Source organism: Cherax quadricarinatus, chromosome 79 (assembly GCF_038502225.1).
Source record: "Cherax quadricarinatus isolate ZL_2023a chromosome 79, ASM3850222v1, whole genome shotgun sequence".
NCBI lineage: Eukaryota > Metazoa > Arthropoda > Malacostraca > Decapoda > Parastacidae > Cherax > Cherax quadricarinatus.
The window spans coordinates 10,253,976-10,277,518 of record NC_091370.1 but is presented as its reverse complement, the minus strand read 5'-3'; the positions used below and the strand labels follow the sequence as shown (position 1 = coordinate 10,277,518).

At 43.3% G+C, this 23,543-nt stretch overlaps 1 protein-coding gene across 1 annotated transcript; it reads right to left on the bottom strand.

Annotated features, from left to right (window-relative positions):
- Window positions 1-1,208: 1,208 nt before the first annotated feature.
- Window positions 1,209-22,020, bottom strand: LOC128702636 (glycoprotein-N-acetylgalactosamine 3-beta-galactosyltransferase 1-like). The gene is given in 9 exon segments (XM_053796968.2): window positions 1,209-3,570; window positions 3,572-3,721; window positions 5,215-5,375; window positions 5,956-6,091; window positions 6,944-7,187; window positions 8,925-9,033; window positions 9,904-9,979; window positions 14,792-14,955; window positions 20,748-22,020. Coding segments are annotated over 8 exon segments (1,389 nt in total). The 5' UTR covers window positions 14,945-14,955; window positions 20,748-22,020; the 3' UTR covers window positions 1,209-3,210.
- Between the last annotated feature and the right edge of the window lie 1,523 nt (window positions 22,021-23,543).

The window sequence follows — 23,543 nt, the reverse complement described above, 5'->3', positions numbered from 1 at the left end:
ATTTGTACCGATTTTTAAAGTTTTTGACCAGTGAAGAGGCGGGGCCAGGAGCTATGACTCGACATCTGCAACCACAATTTGGTGAATACACACACACACACACACACACACACACACACACACACACACACACACACACACACACACACACACACACACACACACACTAGACATACACACAACAGAAGAAATACGATAAAGTTGAAGATTGAGACACTTATGCAGCATATTAGAATCTTTATTCAGGAAACGTTTCGCCACACAGTGGCTTCATCAGTCCAATACAAAGAGGAAGGCGTAAGGAGAGGAGGAGTATGAGGTAATCAGTCCCTCAGCCTGGAGTCGATGTGTTCAGTCCATCAGTCTTGTAGAATGGACTGAACACATCGACTCCAGGCAGAGGGACTGATTACCTCATACTCCTCCTCTCCTTACGCCTTCCTCTTTGTATTGGACTGATGAAGCCACTGTGTGGCGAAACGTTTCCTGAATAAAGATTCCCATATGCTGCATAAGTGTCTCAATCTTCAACTTGTGGGTTTTTCAAACCATTCATCACACGATAAAGCTCATGGAGCAGGGAGAGAGTGGACCTAGTAGCGACCAGAGAAGAGGCGGGGCCAGGAGCTGTGATTCGACCCCTGCAACCACAAATAGGTTAGTACAAAGGAAGTCCGTGTAGTGCTGATCTGACGACTGGAAAAGGTTCTGCCAGTTGAAACAGGACCAATACGAGATAGTCTTGAGAGCACGGGACACAGGTACTTGGCGACACACAACAGAAAAATGAGAAGACGTACAACAGGGAGATAGGAAAACAAACACACAACAGGAAGATGAGAAGACGTACAACAGGGAGATAGGAAAACATATAAACAACAGGAAGATGAGAAGACGTACAACAGGGAGATAGGAAAACATATAAACAACAGGAAGATGAGAAGACGTACAACAGGGAGATAGGAAAACATACACACAACAGGAAGATGAGAAGACGTACAACAGGGAGATAGGAAAACATATAAACAACAGGAAGATGAGAAGACGTACAACAGGGAGATAGGAAAACATACACACAACAGGAAGATGAGAAGACGTACAACAGGGAGATAGGAAAACATACACACAACAGGAAGATGAGAAGACGTACAACAGGGAGATAGGAAAACAAACACACAACAGGAAGATGAGAAGACGTACAACAGGGAGATAGGAAAACATATAAACAACAGGAAGATGAGAAGACGTACAACAGGGAGATAGGAAAACAAACACACAACAGGAAGAGAGGATGACAAACACACAACAGGGCAAAAATATTAAGACATTTATAATGGATCTCAATACATGAAGATCAACCGGACCTGACAAGATGTCACTATGGATTCTACGAGAAGAAGCGGAAGTACTGTGTGAACCACTAGCTACAATCTACAAGTCAAGTGATACGGGACAGTTACCAGAGATCTAGAAGACAGTTCATACAATCACTGTATTTAAGACAAGTGACAGACAGGAAGCAGCGAACTACAGACAGTTTCTCCGACGCTCACACTTTGTAAGTTACTGGAGAAAGTTGTCAGGAGAGTGATACAAGGCTTGTAGAGAAGGGCTTTCATAATGATTTTGACACATTTGCAGTAGTTGTGTATCTTTATTGCTGAAACGTTTCGCATACACAGTAGGCGTCTTCAGTCAAATATGGAGGCAGCAGATACAGTATTTGAGGCAGTCAGTCCCTCAGCCTGGAGAAAAGTTCAGCTCCATGATTTGGAACAATATCGCTCCAGACCATGGAGTTGAACTCTTTTGCAGGCTGAGGGACTGATTAACCTCAAACACCTCCTCATCTCCCATAGTTCTCTCTACTGGACTGAAAAAGTCACTGGTTGACGAAACGTTTCCTCAGTAAACATTCATCAATGTTGAACACGTGTCTCAGTCTTCAGTAATCAGCACGTCTGCAGAGATGGCAATCTGTATCAATAAAGAACGTAAGAGTACTGGCCCATACAAGGCAGGTCCTTCTCAAAAGTAATCCCTCCCATCCACCCATATGTCCAACCCTTTTCCCAAAGCCATCTAAGAATTTGCTTCAATACCTCAGGTACTGTTTCGCCTACACAGTAGATTTCTTCAGTCATATAAAAAAGGAGCATAAGAAATGAGCTGAACTCTTCTCCAGATTGAGGGACTGACCACCTCAAATACTTTTTCTCCAAGGTTGACGGACTGATTACATCACTTTAATTCATTTTTACTGCTCCCTTTGTATTTGACTGAAGAAGCCTACTGTGTAGGCGAAACGTTTAATCAATAAAGATACCCAACTGCAAGAAGACAGTTGATATTGTACTGTATATGAGACTGAAGCTAAAACCTGAATTGTAGGCAGGAATAACTGGGAACGTACTCCAGTAGACCAAAGAGTAACTTAGAGGAAGGAATCGAAGACTGAAAAGGGAAGAGATGTCAGAATGGGGAAGTGTGACAAGCAGGGTGCCGCAAGGAGAGGTATTAGGGCCAGTACTGTTTCTGAATGGTATTCCAGATGGGATTAAATTACATGTATCTCTGATTGCTGGTGATGTAAGACTAATGAGAAGACTCAAGACAGGCGAGGACACGGAAAGAATCTGGACGAACTGCAAGACTGGTCAGATAAACGGTTGCTTAAATTTAACTCCATCAAATACAAGGTTATGAAGATTGCGCAAGGGGCAAGAAGACTGGACACAGAGTATAGCCTAGGGGAACAGAAGCAAAGACCTAAATCAGAGAGAAAGACGTAAGGGTAAACATAGTGCCAAGTATATCACCAGAGGCTCGCATCTGGAAAATAAACCATGTAGCCCATGCTTATCTGGCAAATCTAAGAGTAGCCTTCAGGAATCTCAACCAAGAGCCAACCTGGGCACTTTATACAACATTTATCAGCATGGTAGCTGGAGGAACTGCAGAGGTATGCAACGATGCAGATTCGAGAGCTGAGTGGTATGATTTGTGTTTACCCGGAGAAGGTTTCGGGGGTGAACGCCCCCGCGGCTCTGAGACCAAGCCTCATGGAAGATCAGGGTCTGATCAACCAGGCTGTTACTGCTGGCTGCACGCAAGCTGATGTACGAACCACAGCCTGGTTGGTCAGAAACTAATAGAATTAAATCCAGTGGCATTGCAGGATAGTACCAGGGGAGACATGATAACAACATACTAAGTACTCAGAGAAAATTGACAGGATAGCCAGACATTGATTGTTTGAAAGGCGGAAAACGGGTAGAGTGTAACAGTTGGAAGTTTAAGACACAGATGAGCCAGAGGGATGTCAGGAAGTACTTCTTCAGGCTCAGGGTGACTGGGAAGTGGAATGACTTTGATGAAGAGGTGGTGGCAAGCTTCATACATAGTTTTAAGAGCAGGTACGATAGGTCCCTTGAGGCTAGGGCGGAGAGAGCCAAGCAAGCGGCAAATTAAGAGAGAGAGAGAGAGAGAGAGAGACTTATTCCCATTGGTCCTGAGAGATGGAGGTGGCTTCTGGAGGCTGGCTAACGGTGGTGGAGGTGAAGGAGACGGTTGGAGGAGGCGTGGAAGTGGAGGTATTGAGGTGTGGAGGCTGGAGGTCCCTGTGGATGTGCAGACGGTAGAGGAGAGTCTCCAGCGTCCACATCATCCTGGGATCAACGTCGTGGAAACTCACAAGATGACGACTGCAACAGTCAGGACCCTGCCAGTCATGCAACTCAATGTTATTATTATTATTATTATTATTATTATTATTATTATTATTATTATTATTATTATTATTATTATTATTATTATTATTATTATTATATTAGTAGTAGTAATAGCAGTAGTAGTATATTTTTTATTATTATTACTACCTCTGATATACCTTTGAAGAGTTTCGAGAGTTTCTCTATTCTCTACTTCTCTACTTCTCTGCTCGTCTGGTGCTTGCCTGGTCAACCAAGCTGTTGCTGCTGGAGGCCCGCTGCCCCACATATCCACCACAGCCTGGTTGATCTGGCACCTGGTGAAGATACTTGTCCAGTTTCCTCTTGAAGGCTTCTACACTTGTACCAGTCGTGTTTCTGATATCTTCTGGTAAGATGTTGAATAGTCTAGTTCCCCGAATGTTGATAAAGTGTTCTCTTATTATTATCATTATTATTATTATTATTATTATTATTATTGTAACTGGTTGGTTGGTTTACCTGGGTTAAGAACTGTCAACTACACCACGAGAGGTAACTGAGACTGTCATCTATACATCACCATTCAAGAATACATTAAAGTTGCCCCATGGTATACACACTGAGATATACACTTCTCGTTGTATAACAACCTTCGTGTCAACCTCCACCAGCAACCAGGAAGTGCAGTCTGGGGGAAATAATTGCAGGCGTGGAAACTGCTCATTTCCACCCTATCACACACACACCAGTAGTTAACAGAGGTTAAAACCGCTGGTTACCTAACTTAACTATTCCTGTGTATTTAGGAGAGTGTTAGTGAATAAGACAACTGTATAACACTTGCATGTCTTTACAGTGAAGATATATTCACAGTTACTGGTCTGGTTTTCGACAGAATATGGAAACTGGACCTCTGTGACAGTGGAAGATGAGGTAAACAGTCCCTTAGTCCTGATAGAAGGCTGTCAGTACCTCAGTCTTGATAGGAGGGTATTAGTCACTCAGCCTGTGTTCAGTCCATCAGACTTCTGGCTGAGGGATTGATTACCTCAAACTCCTCCTCATCTTCCACAGTGCTATATATTGGACTGAAGAAACCACTGGCTGGTGAAACGTTTCCTCTGTTAAGATTCCTAAAATGTTGCACAAGTGTTGTGTTAAGGCTTGATTATGTGAGGATGTAGTACAACCAGTACCACCAGTACCACCAGTACCACCAGTACCACCAGTATCACCACTACTACCACGACAACCAGCATCACAACCACCACTCCACCAGCTGTAGGACTACCTGTACTACTGCCATGACAACTAGTACCAACAGTGCCATCACCACAACCACAACCACTATTACCACTATCACCACCATCGCAGCCACCACCTCCACCATAAGTCACACAGATACTGCACAACAATATCTAAGCTAGGTAGAAACAGACTGTTCTCAACAAATAGACTCAGTGTAGAATTCTAAGACTTCTGTTTATCTCATATACTTCCATGTACTCCCGTGCACACTTACCACCCCATGGTGATGCCAGATGTATCTCCAATACCAATGAAGCTTGTTGACAAGCGGCAGCTTGTAGAAGAGAGCCAAGGGACTGTGACTGAAAAATCTTGATTTACCATCGTCATCAAGACTGTCTCCAGCAGCTACACCCACACTCTCCAAGCACACACCTGCGGGAGGACACACATGCGCAGGTTGAAGAATTAGACACATGTGCAACGATGACAGAACAAATACATTCTGGACAACTGTGTCCCGGTCTAAAATGTCGCATTAATTACAACTGTGTCATTCTTCCTAACTTAAGGGGCACGTCAATTCCCCTGTCTTCTAATAATATCTTATTTCCCCCACTATAATCTTCATTGTCCATAATTGATATCGCATTTGATTTGTCTGTTTCGTAAGGTGAAGTCTAGGATCTCTCCTTAGTTCATGGTATAATTTAAATTTTTGAGGACAACTGTGTTGCAGAGGTCTGAACAAAGCTCAGACGTACTAGAGTATCTAAAGACCTACTGGAATAGCTATAGACCTACTGGAATAGCTATAGACCTACTGGAATATCTAAAGACCTACTAGAATAGCTATAGACCTACCGAAGGCTACTTAAAAACCTCCCAGAGGGCCCAGTAAGGTATTACAAAGACTAACGAAGACTTGTATATCTAACAAGATCAGATAACTAAGACCCACCAGCATTTCCCTTAAGACCAGAAGGGTCTGTCAAGAGACTCTGGTGATACAGACCCAGCTGGAGGTCTTCGGCTCCCCTGGAGGTGTTGGACGCACACTTGGACTGATCCTGCAGCTTCAGCGCCTCCGTCACGAACCTCCTCACCGCCTCTCGACTCAGCACATACCCGCCACCTCCTGACATGTAGCCCTGAGAAGGAATGTGTAAAGAGTCGACAGATAGTTATAAAAGATATCTGCGGTATAGAAACCCTAAAAATTAATAGAAAAAAATCACTAAAGTAATCTTAAGGGTCAGAAATCTTCAATAAAGTAACCTTAAAAGTCAGAAATTTTCAGTAAAGTAACCTTAAAAGTCAGAAATTTTCAGTAAAGTAACCTTAAAGATCACAAAGTGTCAGTAATCACACTTTGTGTGTAACTATCATAAACAATAGTGAAGCAGCACACTGACGTGTTTAGACTAGAACACTGGTTTAAGCTGAGGGCGCTGGTTTAAGCTGAGGGCGCTGGTTTAAGCTGAGGGCGCTGGTTTAAGCTGAGGACACTGGTTTAAGCTGAGGACACTGGTTTAAGCTGAGGACACTGGCTTAAGCTGAGGATACTGGCTTAAGCTGAGGACACTGGCTTAAGCTGAGGATACTGGCTTAAGCGGAGGACACTGGTTTAAGCTGAGGACACTGGTTTAAGCTGAGGACACTGGTTTAAGCTGAGGACACTGGTTTAAGCTGAGGACACTGGCTTAAGCTGAGGATACTGACTTAAGCTGAGAACACTGGCTTAAGCTGAGGACACTGGCTTAAACTGAGGACACTGGCTTAAACTGAGGGCATTGGCTTAAACTGAAGGCACTGGCTTAAACTGAGGACACTGGCTTAAGCTGAGGACACTGGTTTAAACTGAGGACACTGGCTTAAACTGAGGACACTGGCTTAAGCTGAGGACACTGGCTTAAGCTGAGGACACTGGCTTAAACTGAGGACACTGGCTTAAACTGAGGACACTGGCTTAAACTGAGGACACTGGCTTAAGCTGAGGACACCTGCTTAACGTGCTTTCTGAACTTGACACCGTAGTAAATAGGTTCCCCAGGGTCGAGATTCCTCAGGAAGAAACGTAGGTTCTCCACGATGACGTAGGTGTCATCGTCAGCCTTCAGGTACCAGTGGTAGTCAGGGTAGTGGTGGTGCAAGTGGGATAGGGCACCTTTGGTCTTGGCCCAGAGGTACCCATACCCCTCAGGTACATCCAGCACCTCTGTCTGTAGCCCGACGTCCTTCTCTGTGCTGCAGTCAACAGACAAAATTATTGTCACTACTTGTCTCATGAATCGTAATAAACACTACTGTAGGAGCACTGTTCCAGTCGTGTTAATATGACTGGAACAGTATTCCAGTCGTAATAAACACTACTGTAGGAGCACTGTTCCAGTCGTGTTAATATGACTGGAACAGTATTCCAGTCGTAATAAACACTACTGTAGGAGCACTGTTCCAGTCGTGTTAATATGACTGGAACAGTATTCCAGTCGTAATAAACACTACTGTAGGAGCACTGTTCCAGTCGTGTTAATATGACTGGAACAGTATTCCAGTCGTAATAAACACTACTGTAGGAGCACTGTTCCAGTCGTGTTAATATGACTGGAACAGTATTCCAGTCGTAATAAACACTACTGTAGGAGCACTGTTCCAGTCGTGTTAATATGACTGGAACAGTATTCCAGTCGTAATAAACACTACTGTAGGAGCACTGTTCCAGTCGTGTTATTAAAACTGGAACAGTATTCCAGCCGTAATAAACACTACCGTAGGAGCACTGTTCCAGACGTGTTATTAAGACTGGAACAGTATTCCAGTCGTAATAAACACTACTGTAGGAGCACTGTTCCAGTCGTGTTAATATGACTGGAACAGTATTCCAGTCGTAATAAACACTACTGTAGGAGCACTGTTCCAGTCGCGTTATTAAGACTGGAACAGTAATCCAGTCGTAATAAACACTACTGTAGGAGCACTGTTCCAGTCGTGTTATTAAAACTGGAACAGTATTCCAGCCGTAATAAACACTACTGTAGGAGCACTGTTCCAGTCGTGTTAATATGACTGGAACAGTATTCCAGTCGTAATAAACACTACTGTAGGAGCACTGTTCCAGTCGTGTTATTAAGACTGGAACAGTAATCCAGTCGTAATAAACACTACTGTAGGAGCACTGTTCCAGTCGCGTTATTAAGACTGGAACAGTAATCCAGTCGTAATAAACACTACTGTAGGAGCACTGTTCCAGTCGCGTTATTAAGACTGGAACAGTAATCCAGTCGTAATAAACACTACTGTAGGAGCACTGTTCCAGTCGTGTTAATATGACTGGAACAGTACTGAGAGTTTGACTTGAATCTAAGAAATGGTCTGATGGTACCGACAAGATGTGGAAAAGGACACTTAAGTACTGTTCAGGACATGTATTAGAGGAAACGTTTCGCCCCTCGTGGCGAAACGCTTCCTATAAGATAAGTCTGAACGGTACGTAAGTGGTTTTTTTCCAGACGCTACTTGACGTTTAGTTTCATTCATCAATAAAACTACTCACAAAACCCGTACTTTCCAAATTCCTAATTTGTAAGTAATTGTATCCATTCAGTAGTTAGAAAATGGTCGACACCATGCCTAACCCTTCTAGGGTAGGGTAGGTGCCTGAGCCCGAGCCTTTAGCTCATAAGACTGTCATTCCCATTAGCCCCCTTGGGGTGGGGATGGCAGACCAGAGAGGCCTAGCTTGTGGCTAGGCCTGGGGACAGTTGGTCCCAAAGATGAGGAGGTACTTGTGCCTCCTCCCATGGGAGACTTAGGTCTCAGACACTCCCTAAAGAGGGAGCCAAGGCCGGGCCACCACTTGGACAAGGCCCGGGCCGGGAAAATACCGGCTAATCTTTAACTAACTAGTTAGAAAATAAACAGAATCCTACATACAACTCTTTCATTTACGTCTGTCTTAGGCTGGAGGGAGATAATGTTGCTCACCTGTAGAATACAGTCTTGTCACAGCGCTGTGCCCAGGTGTTCTTGACGTGTACAGCTGTGTGATGAGTGCTGGGACCTGTTAGTACGTAGCACAGCAAGCGAACACCTTCTGGCGACCCACCTCATAAAAAGGACAATGGCAGTGGTTATAATATATATATATATATATATATATATATATATATATATATATATATATATATTATATATATATATATATATATATATATATATATATATATATATAGTATTGGAACCACGAACAAGTGGTATTTAATCAATAATAACACTGAGACTAGCCGGGGGATCGAACCCGTGTTCATGGTGAGCAAAAATTCCACGACGCTCTAACCCACTGGACCACAGACTCCTACAAGAATCAGGCACCCAGCAGAGCTAGGTAACCAAGAACGAGTGATATTTAATCAACAACAAAACTGGTACAACACCTAGCTCTGCTGGGTGCGTGATCTTTGTAGGATTGTATGGTCCAGTGGTTTAGAGCGTCGTGGAATTTTCGCTCACCGTGAGGCGGGCCAAAACAACACGGGTTCGATCCTCCGGCTAGTGGCAGTGTTGATATATATATATCTATATATATATATATATATATATATATATATATATATAGATATATATATATATATATTGCTGTCATTATTATAATTGTTATTGTTATTATTGCTATTATAGTTATTATTGTTGCTGTTGTTATTATTATTACTATTAGTGTTATTACTATTAATTATTATTATGAGTGGGAAAACGCTAAACCAGTGTGAGTCACATCGGGTCTGGAGAAACTGAAAAACAACTGGTATTGATCCGAGGAGCAAGAGGGGACCTAAGAAACTCCAACTCCTTGGATTCAACATCCTCCAGTAGCGTCATGGAACTTTCCCCTCCTGGGAGACCATTTGCTCACTAAAAGAATAGCGGAGGCTCGAGCCTCTGTCTCAGCACTGCTAGCTAGCCTCACCTGGTACTGCAGAGTTCAGCTGTGAGCCGTTTCTTAGTTGCTGGTGTTGAGCCTCTTGTTCCAACCTCCACCCTCTCTGCAATGTTGAGAAGCATGTAAGAACAGAGCACTACAGAAGGCCTGCTGGTGAATGTATGTATGTCAGCCGAAGAATACTTATGTACAAAGATGTTAATGGGAGACAATGTGCAGTTTGTGATCACAAGACTGAGAAACCCTAGAGCCAAATGGGGGACCAGAAATATGGTGGATTAAGATTCCGGTGACAGTATTCGAACACTTGGTGCACCAACATGTTAGGGATACAACCAGAGAGAGAGGAGAGGATGTTCCAACAAGGCCGGACCTCATATTCACCTCGAACAGTTCAGATATAGGGGAAATTACAAATGACGGGCCACCAGGCCACGATGGCCCCTGGCCTGGTAGCAAAAGCCCTCATTTTACATGGAGAGAGTCTGGGTTCGATTCCCGGTTAAGGGGTGGAAACACTGGGCGTGTTTCCTTACACTGGTTATCTATGTTCACTCATCAGTAAAATAGGTACCTGGGTGTTAGTCGACTGGTGTGGGTCGCATCCTGGGATAAAACTGACCTAATTTGCCCGAAATGCTCTGCATAACAAGCGACTTTCTATATAGTAGTATGTCATTGATATCATCTATGGTTCATATACCTTGTACATGTACTTGTAAAAATAATAATATTATGATTATTATTATTATTATTATTATTATTATTATTATTATTATTATTATTATTATTATTATTATTATTATTATTAAAGACCACTTGGCGCTAGTAACCACATGATCCTGAGTCCAATGTTTCGAATACCTTGTAGAGTTAACAGTGGAGAATGAGGCAGCACGAAAGGGACGGAAACCACACTTCAAAATAGGAGGCTACACAGGTATGAGGCGATTCCTGCATGAGGTGCAGTGGTAAAGAGAACTAGAGGGAAAGAGAGAAAAAGAAATGATGGAACAAGTGACAACAAAATGCAGGGAGGTAGAGAAGCTCATACAAAGGGGTAACTGAAAAATTGGAAAGACCAGAGAGAGTACATGGTTTATCTGAAGGTGTAAAGAGGCCAAAGCTAAGTGTGCTAAAGCATGGAAAAGGCACAGAAAGCAAAGGACTCAAGAAAACAAGGAGTTGATCGGAAGAACCAGAGACGAATATCTAGGGATAAAGAGAGAGTCCCAGAGGTAATGTGAGAATGACACAGCATCAAAAGCCAAAAATGGCCTGAAATTGTTATACAACCACACCAGGAGAAAAACAACAGTCAAGGACCAGGAAGGAAGGCGAGAAGCTCACAAAGAATAACCAGGAAGTATGTCAAGAGCCAGAAGGTTTAGAGAAGTATTCACAGTGGAGAGAGAAATACTTCCAGCAAACCGAGGCGGTAAGGTGCAGAGATGTCAGAGTGGGCCCATTTGTCGAGTGGGGTTCCACAAGGGTCAGTCCTAGAAGAATACAAGTTGACGAGGATCAGGTCTGGACAGGCTGAAAGACTGGCCTGACAAATAGCTCATGGAGTTTATCTGCAGAGAGTACAAAGTTATGAAGCTTGGGGAAGGATAAAGCAGACTGCAGACGGAGTACAGGCTAGAAGATCATGGGCTGCAAACCTCTCTTATGGAAAAGGATCTTGCGGTGAGCATTATACCGAGCACGTCCCCTGAGGTACACATCAGTCAAATAACCGCTGTAGTATATGGGTTCCTGGCAAACCTGAGAACAGTATTTCGACATCTAAGTAAGGAGTTATTCATGGCACTGTACACCGTGTATATCAGGTCCATGTTGGAGTATGCAGTACCAGTATGGAACCCACACCTGGTCCAACACGAAAAGAAGCTGGAAAAAGTGCAAAAGTTTACAACAAGACTAGTCCCGGAGCTAAGGGGTGTCTTACAAGGAAAGGCTAAGGAAACCCAACCTGATGACGCTACAGAATAGGACGGAAAGGGGGACATAATAACGACGTGTAAAATACTGAGGGGTGGCCCGGTGGCCTAGTGGCTAAAGCTCCTGCTTCACACACGGAGGGCCCGGGTTCGATTCCCAGCGGGTGGAAACATTTCGACACGTTTCCTTACACCTGTTGTCCTGTTCACCTAGCAGTAAATAGGTACCTGGGTGTGGGTCGCATCCTGGGGGACAATTCAAGTTTATTCTCTATAAGGGTTACAATGTGGGGTTTACAGGTTTTGGGTATTGTGTGGTTTACATGTCATAAAATACTAATTACAGAGGGGGCCACTAGGACACCTAGCATGACTAGGCATTTCGAGCAGACTTAGATTAATTCTTAACATTAAATCCTTACAGATTATGGTATTAAGGCTAAGTGACTACATAATTTGTGAGTTTAGCAATGTGAATGCTTTTGTTTTGGCACAATACAAAGTGTCTATATTGGAGTATCATAGGCAAACTTATGACTAGTTAGGATTTAAGATTAAGATTAGTATTTCTGGGTTTATAGTCAGTGGGTGAGTGAGTGTAATTGTGAACCACCAGGTGGTTATCATGTAGTTAGTTGTCGGGGTGGATCAGGGAGATAAGATGTTTTCTAACTGTAGTTTTGAAAGTGATGAATGTGTCTGCAGTTCTAGAGTTCTCAGGTAGGGTGTTCCAGATTTTAGGTCCTTTGAAATACATTGAATTTTTGTAAAGGTTTAGTCGGACACGGGGAATGTCATAGAGATGTTTGTGTCTGGTGTTATGCCTGTGGATCCTGTCACAACTGTCAAGAAAGCATTTTAGGTCAAGGTTAATATTGAAATTTAAGGTCTTGTATATGTAGATTGCACAGTAGTAAGTGTGGATGTACTGAGCAGGGAGTAAGTTTAGATCTATGAAGAGTGGAGGGGTGTGTTGCCAGGGATGGGATTTAGTGATTATTCTTACTGCGGCTTTTTGTTGGGTTATTATTGGCTTTAGGTGTGTTGCTGCAGTTGCACCTCCAGCACAGATAGCATAGGTGAGGTATGGATATATACCTGGAGGTTACCTGGAGGTTATTCCGGGGATCAACTCCCCCGCGGCCCGGCTCATGACCAGGCCTCCCGATGGATCAGGGCCTGATCAACTAGGCTGTTACTGCTGGCCGCACGCAGTCCAACGTACGAGCCACAGCCCGGCTGATCCGGCACTGACTTTAGGTATCTGTCCAGCTCTCTCTTGAAGGCAGCCAGGGGCTTATTGGCAATTCCCCTAATGCTTGATGGGAGGCTGTTGAACAGTTTTGGGCCCCGGACACTTATGGTGTTTTCCCTTAGTGTACCAACGGCGCCCTTTCTTTTTATTGGGGGCATTTTGCATCGCCTGCCCAGTCTTTTACTTTCGTAGGGAGTGATTTCTGTGTGCAGATTTGTGAGAATGGCAGTTTGCAGCACGTAGTATCGTATCTTGGAGAGGATCCCCACCGTTTTGGATACTTTTTTTGTTATGTGTTGGATATGGGTGCTGAAATTTAGGTTGTCGTGGTATAGGCCAAGGAATTTGCCCTCATTATGTCTGCCAATTAGAGTGTTGTCGATCTTAATGTTAAGTTGCGCAACTCCTGCTCTGCTACCAAACATAATATAGTAGGTTTAGTCAGTGTTAAGTGTAAGTTTATTGGCTGTCATCCAAGTCGATATTTTGAGCAGCTCCTCGTTAACAATGGTGTTGAGGGTGGCAAGATTAGGGTGGGAGATGACATAAGTCGTGTCGTCAGCAAAGAGAATGGGTTTCAGGTGTTGGGATACGTTTGGAAGATCATTGATGTAAATGAGGAAGAGCAGGGGTCCAAGGACACTTCCCTGCGGAACTCCAGTATCAGGTGGCCGTATTGATGAGGCTGGTGACATACTGATACCTATTACCTATTAGAAAGGTAGGATTTAAAATATGCAAGAGCATGGCCTCTTATACCATAGTGGTCAAGTTTGTGCAGTAGGATGCCGTGGTCTACTGTGTCAGATAAGATAAGATAGATAAGATTTCGTTCGGATTTTTAACCCCGGAGGGTTAGCCACCCAGGATAACCCAAGAAAGTCAGTGCGTCATCGAGGACTGTCTAACTTATTTCCATTGGGGTCCTTAATCTTGTCCCCCAGGATGCGACCCACACCAGTCGACTAACACCCAGGTACCTATTTGCTGCTAGGTGAACAGGACAACAGGTGTAAGGAAACGTGTCGAAATGTTTCCACCCGCCGGGAATCGAACCCGGGCCCTCTGTGTGTGAAGCGGGAGCTTTAGCCACCAGGCCACCCGGCCACGCTTTTGTGAGGTCAATAAAAATTCCTAGCGGATATTCCTTAATGGAAATAAGTTAGACAGTCTTTGATGACGCACTGACTTTCTTGGGTTATCCTGGGTGGCTAACCCTCCGGGGTTAAAAATCCGAACGAAATTTTATCTTATCTTAATTGACAAGGTGGACAGGGTTGAAATGTTTCAGAGATGGGACACAGCAACAAGGGGCCACAACTGGAATTTGAAAGCTCACATGAGCCATAGGGATGTTAGGAAGTATTTCTTTAGCCTTAAAGTTGTCAGGAAGTGGAATAATCTGGAAAATGAAGTAGTTGAGGCAAGATCCATACATAGCTTTAAGAAGAGGTATGATAATACTCTTGGAGCGGAAAGTGACCTAATAGCCGTTAGCGAAGAGGCGGGGCCAGGAGATGTGAATCGACCCCAGCAACCACATATAGGTGAGCACACTACACGTATTCAGGAAGTTCCTGCCAAAATATTACAGTTACTTAGCCTCTCGCAAACGCGAAGCGCCACCAAATCATTGTCCCCAATTTAATCTTAATTCAAATCTAACCACAAAATACCCTTTTTTTGTCTAGAAAATAGAAAACTACTAGTAATTTACCTCTTGTTGTGTACTGTCGCTGGTCTCTGAGTCAGTGGTGGAGAGTGTGAAGGACAGACTGGATAACAAGTGGATGACAAAGCCCAAGCCAAAGCCAAAAAGGAAGGTTGAGACGGTGCGAGCACAGGCGGTGACCGCAGCCCGGCGACCCATCCTAGCAGCGTCTGTAATGAAAGTGTTCGTTGTCAGTATCTGATTGTTGTACTGTCGGTATCTGATTGTTGTACTGTCAGTATCTTATTGTTCTACTATCTGATTGTTGTGCTATCAGTATCTGATTGTTGTACTGTCAGTATCTGATTGTTGTACTGTCAGTATCTGATTGTTGTACTGTCAGTATCTTGTACTATCTGATTGTTGTGCTATCAGTATCTGATTGTTATACTGTCAGTATCTGAGTGTTGTACTGTCAGTATCTGATTATTGTGCTGTCAGTATCTGATTGTTGTACTGTCAGTATCTGATTGTTGTACTGTTAGTATCTGATTGTTGTACTGTCAGTATCTGATTGTTGTACTGTCAGTATCTTATTGTTGTATTATCTGATTGTTGTGCTATCAGTATCTGATTGTTGTACTGTCAGTATCTGATTGTTGTACTGTCAGTATCTGATTGTCCTGTCAGTATCTGATTGTTGTACTGTCAGTATCTGATTGTTGTCCTGTCAGTATCTGATTGTTGTGCTATCAGTACCTGATTGTTGTACTGTCAGTATCTGATTGTTGTCCTGTCAGTATCTGATTGTTGTACTGTCAGTATCCGATTGTTGTCCTGTCAGTATCTGATTGTTGTACTGTCAGTATCTGATTGTTGTCCTGTCAGTATCTGATAGTTGTACTGTCAGTATCTGATTGTTGTGCTCTCAGTATCTGATTGTTGTACTGTCAGTATCTGGTTGTTGTACTGTCAGTATCTGATTGCGGTACTTCCAGTATCTGATTGTTGTACTGTCAGTTTCTGATTGTTGTACTGTCAGTTTCTGATTGTTGTACTGTCAGTATCTGATTGTTGTACTGTCAGTATCTGATTGTTGTACTGTCAGTATCTGGTTGTTGTACTGTCAGTATCTGATTGCGGTACTTCCAGTATCTGATTGTTGCACTGTCAGTTTCTGATTGTTGTGCTGTCAGTTTCTGATTGTTGTACTGTCAGTTTCTGATTGTTGTACTGTCAGTATCTGATTGTTGTACTGTCAGTTTCTGATTGTTGTACTGTCAGTTTCTGATTGTTGTACTGTCAGTATCTGATTGTTGTACTGTCAGTATCTGATTGTTGTACTGTCATTATCTGATTGTTGTACTGTCAGTTTCTGATTGTTGTACTGTCAGTTTCTGATTATTGTACTGTCAGTTTCTGATTGTTGTACTGGCAGTTTCTGATTGTTGTACTGTCAGTATCTGATTGTTGTACTGTCAGTATCTGATTGTTGTACTGTCAGTATCTGATTGTTGTACTGTCAGTATCTGGTTGTTGTACTGTCAGTATCTGATTGCGGTACTTCCAGTATCTGATTGTTGCACTGTCAGTTTCTGATTGTTGTGCTGTCAGTTTCTGATTGTTGTACTGTCAGTTTCTGATTGTTGTACTGTCAGTATCTGATTGTTGTACTGTCAGTTTCTGATTGTTGTACTGTCAGTTTCTGATTGTTGTACTGTCAGTATCTGATTGTTGTACTGTCAGTATCTGATTGTTGTACTGTCATTATCTGATTGTTGTACTGTCAGTTTCTGATTGTTGTACTGTCAGTTTCTGATTGTTGTACTGTCAGTTTCTGATTGTTGTACTGGCAGTTTCTGATTGTTGTACTGTCAGTATCTGATTGTTGTACTGTCAGTATCTGATTGTTGTACTGTCAGTATCTGATTGTTGTACTGTCAGTTTCTGATTGTTGTACTGTCAGTTTCTGATTGTTGTACTGTCAGTATCTGATTGTTGTACTGTCAGTTTCTGATTGTTGTACTGTCAGTTTCTGATTGTTGTACTGTCAGTATCTGATTGTTGTACTGTCAGTTTCTGATTGTTGTACTGTCAGTTTCTGATTGTTGTACTGTCAGTATCTGATTGTTGTACTGTCAGTTTCTGATTGTTGTACTGTCAGTTTCTGATTGTTGTACTGTCAGTTTCTGATTGTTGTACTGTCAGTTTCTGACTGTTGTACTGTCAGTTTCTGATTGTTGTACTGTCAGTTTCTGATTGCTGTACTGTCAGTTTCTGATTGTTGTACTGTCAGTATCTGATTGTTGTACTGTCAGTTTCTGATTATTGTACTGTCAGTTTCTTATTGTTGTACTGTCAGTTTCTGATTGTTGTACTGTCAGTTTCTGATTGTTGTACTGTCAGTATCTGATTGTTGTACTGTCAGTTTCTGATTGTTGTACTGTCAGTTTCTGATTGTTGTACTGGCAACCTATGAGCACTGTAATAATAATAATAATAATAATAATAATAATAATAATAATAATAATAATAATAATAATAATAATAATAATAATAATAATAGAAGAAACTCTTATTAAATTTTGTCAATTGCTTCTGAGTTTCCAATCCTTTCCAATTGTCTCCAAGGGCTTACGAGGGGTTACAAGCGGTTACAAGCGGTATTTTGAGTATATCGAGTACTAATCTATTCCTTCGGAGAGCGCTTGTAACTACCCTCGAGGTCTTGGGAGCTCCTGTAAGACTTGGCGATTTTTTTTTATTTTTTTTACACAGGGTTTGACAAGGTTAAGGATCCCTAGCTTTATTGACAAGCTATTTACAGGTTAAGGATTGCTAACTTTATTGACAAGCTATTTACAGGTTAAGGATTCCTAACTTTATTGACAAGCTATTTACAGGTTAAGGATTCCTAACTTTATTGGCAAGCTATTTACAGGTTAAGGATTCCTAACTTTATTGGCAAGCTATTTACAGGTTAAGGATCCCTAGCTTTATTGACAAGCTATTTACAGGTTAAGGATTCCTAACTTTATTGGCAAGCTATTTACAGGTTAAGGATTCCTAACTTTATTGGCAAGCTATTTACAAGTTAAGGATTCCTAACTTTATTGACAAGCTATTTACAGGTTAAGGATCCCTAGCTTTATTGACAAGCTATTTACAGGTTAAGGATTCCTAACTTTATTGACAAGCTATTTACAGGTTAATGATCCCTAGCTTTATTGACAAGCTATTTACAGGTTAAGGATTCCTAACTTTATTGGCAAGTTATTTACAGGTTAAGGATTCCTATCTTTATTGGCGAGTTATTTACAGGTTAAGGATTCCTAACTTTATTGGCAAGCTATTTACAGGTTAAGGATTCCTAACTTTATTGGCGAGTTATTTACAGGTTAAGGATTCCTAACTTTATTGGCAAGCTATTTACAGGTTAAGGATTCCTAACTTTATTGACAAGCTATTTACAGGTTAAGGATTCCTAACTTTATTGACAAGCTATTTACAGGTTAAGGATTCCTAACTTTATTGGCAAGCTAAGAGCTGTTACCTACATCATCTCATTTGAAAGCATTTTTGTTATGAGACATACAAGTAGGGAACAGGATGAAGTTGGAGCCATCTGTGAGCCAGCATTTTCATTTGATCAACTGACGTTATCTCGGCAGGACTGTAGATGAATGGTTCAAAGAACCGACATGTTGTTAAATTTAGACACATGTACAACTCTTGGGTATCTTTACTGAGGAAACGTTTCGCCACACAGTGGCTTCATCAGTCCATACAAAGGATAAACTTGAAGAACAGGAGGAGAATGAGGTAATCAGTCCCTCAACCTTGAGTCGATGTGGTCAGTCCATCAATCTTGAAGATTGATGATGGACTGACCACAAGCTCCTGATGTGTTGTAATCAACACATCATCAGGAGCTTGCATTGCTACTGAAATAAGTATGAAGTCCAGGTAAATTCGTTCTGAGGAACATTCCTGGCTAGAATGAGTTGCCAAAAAAGGCGATGAATTTAAGCTGTAGAAAGCAAGAAAATATATGTACACACTTATATACATATGATCTGATGGGATTTTTAACCCGGGGTAGAGAGTGTGAGCCACCCGGGATAACTCAGGGTACGGAGTGTGAGCCACCCAGGATAACCCAGGGTAGGGAGTGTGAGCCACCCAGGATAACCCAGGGTAGGGAGTGTTAGTCACCCAGGATAACCCAGGGTAGGGAGTGTGAGCCACCCAGCATAACCCAGGGTAGGGAGTGTTAGCCACCCAGGATAACCCAGGGTAGGGAGTGTTAGCCACCCAGGATAACCCAGGGTAGGGAGTGTTAGCCACCCAGGATAACCCAGGGTAGGGAGTGTTAGCCACCCAGGATAACCCAGGGTAGGGAGTGTTAGTCACCCAGGATAACCCAGGGTAGGGAGTGTTAGCCACCCAGGATAACCCAGGGTAGGGAGTGTGAGCCACCCAGGATAACCCAGGGTAGGGAGTGTTAGCCACCCAGGATAACCCAGGGTAGGGAGTGTTAGCCACCCAGGATAACCCAGGGTAGGGAGTGTGAGCCACCCAGGATAACCCAGGGTAGGGAGTGTTAGTCACCCAGGATAACCCAGGGTAGGGAGTGTTAGCCACCCAGGATAACCCAGGGTAGGGAGTGTGAGCCACCCAGGATAACCCAGGGTAGGGAGTGTGAGCCACCCAGGATAACCCAGGGTAGGGAGTGTTAGCCACCCAGGATAACCCAGGGTAGGGAGTGTTAGTCACCCAGGATAACCCAGGGTAGGGAGTGTGAGCCACCCAGGATAACCCAGGGTAGGGAGTGTTAGCCACCCAGGATAACCCAGGGTAGGGAGTGTTAGCCACCCAGGATAACCCTGGGTAGGGAGTGTTAGCCACCCAGGATAACCCAGGGTAGGGAGTGTTAGCCACCCAGGATAACCCAGGGTAGGGAGTGTTAGCCACCCAGGATAACCCTGGGTAGGGAGTGTTAGCCACCCAGGATAACCCAGGGTAGGGAGTGTGAGCCACCCAGGATAACCCAGGGTAGGGAGTGTTAGCCACCCAGGATAACCCAGGGTAGGGAGTGTTAGCCACCCAGGATAACCCTGGGTAGGGAGTGTTAGCCACCCAGGATAACCCAGGGTAGGGAGTGTTAGCCACCCAGGATAACCCAGAAAGTCAGTGCGTCATAGAGGACTGTCTTATTTCCATTATGGTCCTTCAATCTTGTACCCCAGGATGCCACCCACGCCAGGCGACTAACACCTAAGTACCTACTTATTGCTAGGTAAACAGGGACAGCAGGTGAAACATGCCAAACGCTTCCACCCGTGAAGGGGATTGAACCTCGGACACTCAGTGTCTGAGGCGAGTGCGTTGTCAACCGAACCACGGGATACACGTACATACACAAACATGCATACATACATAAATATACATTCATACATACAAATATACATGAATACATGCACACACAAACATGCATACATATATGCAGCACAAACATACATAGATGAGTCGCAGGGATGTTAGGAAGTATTTCTTCAGCCTTAGAGTTGTCACGAAGTGGAACAATACAGAGAGCGTAGTAGAGACAGGATCCATACATAGCTTTAAGAAGAGTTACGATGAAGCTCTTGTAGCAGGAGAAAGGGGACCTAGTAGCGACCAGTAAAGAGGCGGGGTCAGGAGCTATGAATCGACCCCCTGCAATCACATATAGGCGAGTACAATAAAAAAAACATACACAAAAGGCCAAGTGTCTATCGACAAGTGTCTTCGGCACTTGTCGATAGACACATGTAGGTCGTGTTTAAGCCCTCCCCCAGGATGCTACCCACAAGATTCAACTAACACTCAGGTACCTATTAACTGCTAGGTACACAGGCTGATTGGCGGTAGTAGGTGCTAGCAGACATGCCCACACGTCTCCCCTCACCCGGAAATCGAACCACTGAACCATTCGGTTGTGTCCCGAGAGCACCTTGGGTATATTTAACATATTTCTCACCTGAGAGCAGGAAGACGCCCAGAGAGGAATTAATACGTTTTCCGTAGCTCCTGTTTAAATTTTGTACAATATTTCACGTTTTCTGTAGTTCCTATTTATTATTTTTATATCACGTTTTCTGTAGTTCCTATTTATTATTTTTATATCACGTTTTCTGTAGTTCCTGTTTATAATACTTTTTCAATATATCACGTTTTCTGCTTTTCTGTACGGTCTAAATTTCTATTAAGTCATATTTTCTGTTTTGAAAAATAAATTTCTCAAATATCACTTTTTTCTCGTTTTTTTTTTTACGATATATTTCTGTCACTGTCGATAAAATTTCCACAATACTCTTCGTTTTCCAGAATTCTCCCCTCAGTTTTCACAATACATTATTTTCTGTACCATCTTGTGTTGTGGCTGAGATTTTCGATATGGGAGGGTGGTGGTGTATGGATGATGTTAACGGATGATTTGATGGGATGTGGGATGATAGGAACGGATGTTACAATGGTGGATGTGGGAGTGTGGGTGATGCAACGAGGATGTGAGTGTGGGTGATGCAACGAGGATGTGGGTGTGGGTGATGCAACGAGGATGTGAGTGTGGGTGATGCAACGAGGATGTGGGTGTGGGTGATGCAACGAGGATGTGGGTGTGGGTGATGCAACGAGGATGTGGGTGTGGGTGATGCAACGGGGATGTGGGTGTGGGTGATGCAACGAGGATGTGGGTGTGGGTGATGCAACGGGGATGTGGGTGTGGGTGATGCAACGGGGATGTGGGTGTGGGTGATGCAACGGGGATGTGGGTGTGGGTGATGCAACGAGGATGTGGGTGTGGGTGATGCAACGGGGATGTGGGTGTGGGTGATGCAACGGGGATGTGGGTGTGGGTGATGCAACGGGGATGTGGGTGTGTGGATGATACTAACGGACGACACAACGGGGGTGTGGATGATACTAACGGACGACACAACGGGGGTGTGGATGATACTAACGGACGACACAACGAGGGTGTGGATGATACTAACGGACGACACAACGGGGCTGTGGATGATACTAACGGACGACACAACGGGGTGTGGATGATACTAACGGACGACACAACGGGGTGTGGATGATACTAACGGACGACACAACAGGGGTGTGGATGATACTAACGGACGACACAACGGGGGTGTGGATGATACTAAGGATACAGCGGGGATGTGGATGATACTAACGGATGACACAACAAGGGGTGGGTGTTGGAGCGTGAAGGGTGAGAGAGGGACACTACCAGTGTAGCCTGTAACCCAGCTTGTTATGGTGAGACTACCACGGCGTTCCTCCTCTCGGACTCTCCGGGCCTACACACACACACACACACACACACACACACACACACACACACACACACACACACACACACACACACACACACACACACACACACACATACACACACACCGGAGCCAGGAGCTATGTCTCGACCCCAGCAACCACAACTAGGTGAGTACAAGTAAGTGAATACACATTTTTTTCTACTAGACATGAACACCTGGGATCATTTATCTCGACAATTCTTAGACTAGTTGCGTCCTGCAACAACCTACTTTCAATGCTCGTCTGCAAAACAAGAGTTAACTTACTTAAACAAGTCATCAGGAACTGGAAGCTGCTAATAACCAGTGCATTTTTGGCAGTTCAAGAAGAAACGAAGAAGCAATTGGGACCCAGCACTGCTCCTTGTGGAACCCCCAAAGTTCAAAGCTCCCTTATTATTCATCCCTTACTGTATCTTCCATTATTCATGTATTGCATATCCATGTAATATCTTTCAACTTACCCCTGCTAGCTTCTCTACTCTGCCAAATAGCAATCTATGTGGTACCCTATCAAAGCCTTCTTGCAAACTAGCAGTACGAGGTCATACGTCTCCAACAGGATGATTGGTCACTATTTCCCTTTTCTTAATGTATGTTGATGTTTCTGTGACGAAGTCAGTAATTTATATGCAATTTGCATATAAAATTTATTTTGGACACTGGTCAGTCACCTTTGTAGGATTTTGGTATTTGGTGTTTTCTTAATAAGTAAGTTGGTAAGAAAGTGCAAACAAATTTTCTCTAGATTTGCTATATAATATAAAGGATTATTTTATAATGATTTTGAGGGCACCTATGTTATCAGCATAGGAAAAAGACATTACGTAGACTTAACCTAAAATAATTCGAAAATAACCCAATGTTTGTGTGTGTGTTTGTGTGTATGTATGTGTGTGTGTGTGTGTGTGTGTGTGTGTGTGTGTGTGTGTGTGTGTGTGTGTGTGTGTGTGTGTGTGTGTGTGCTCACCTACATGTATTCACCTATTTGTGGTTACAGGGGTCGAGACTCAGTTTCTGGTCCCGCCTCTTCAGTGATCGCTACTAGGTCCTCTCTCTCTCTCCCTGCTCCATGAACTTTATCATACCTCTTCTTAAAGCTATGTATGGTTCCTGCCTCTACTACATCACTCTACAGACTATTCCATTTCCTGGCAACTTTATGACTAAAGAAATACATGTACTTCCTAACATCCCTGTGACTTAGTCTTCAACTTACAATTGTGATTCCTTGTTGCTGTGTCCCATCTCTGGAACATCCTGTCTCTGTCCACTTGTGTGTGTGTGTGTGTGTGTGTGTGTGTGTGTGTGTGTGTGTGTGTGTGTGAAGCAGTGAGGTATAACCAGTGTATTGTGAAATATTAAGCAAGAGTAGCAGGGTGACCAGATTGTACCCAAGCCAGAGTAAATAAAACTGCCGAGACATCTGCACCAGTCCTGCTCGTGGG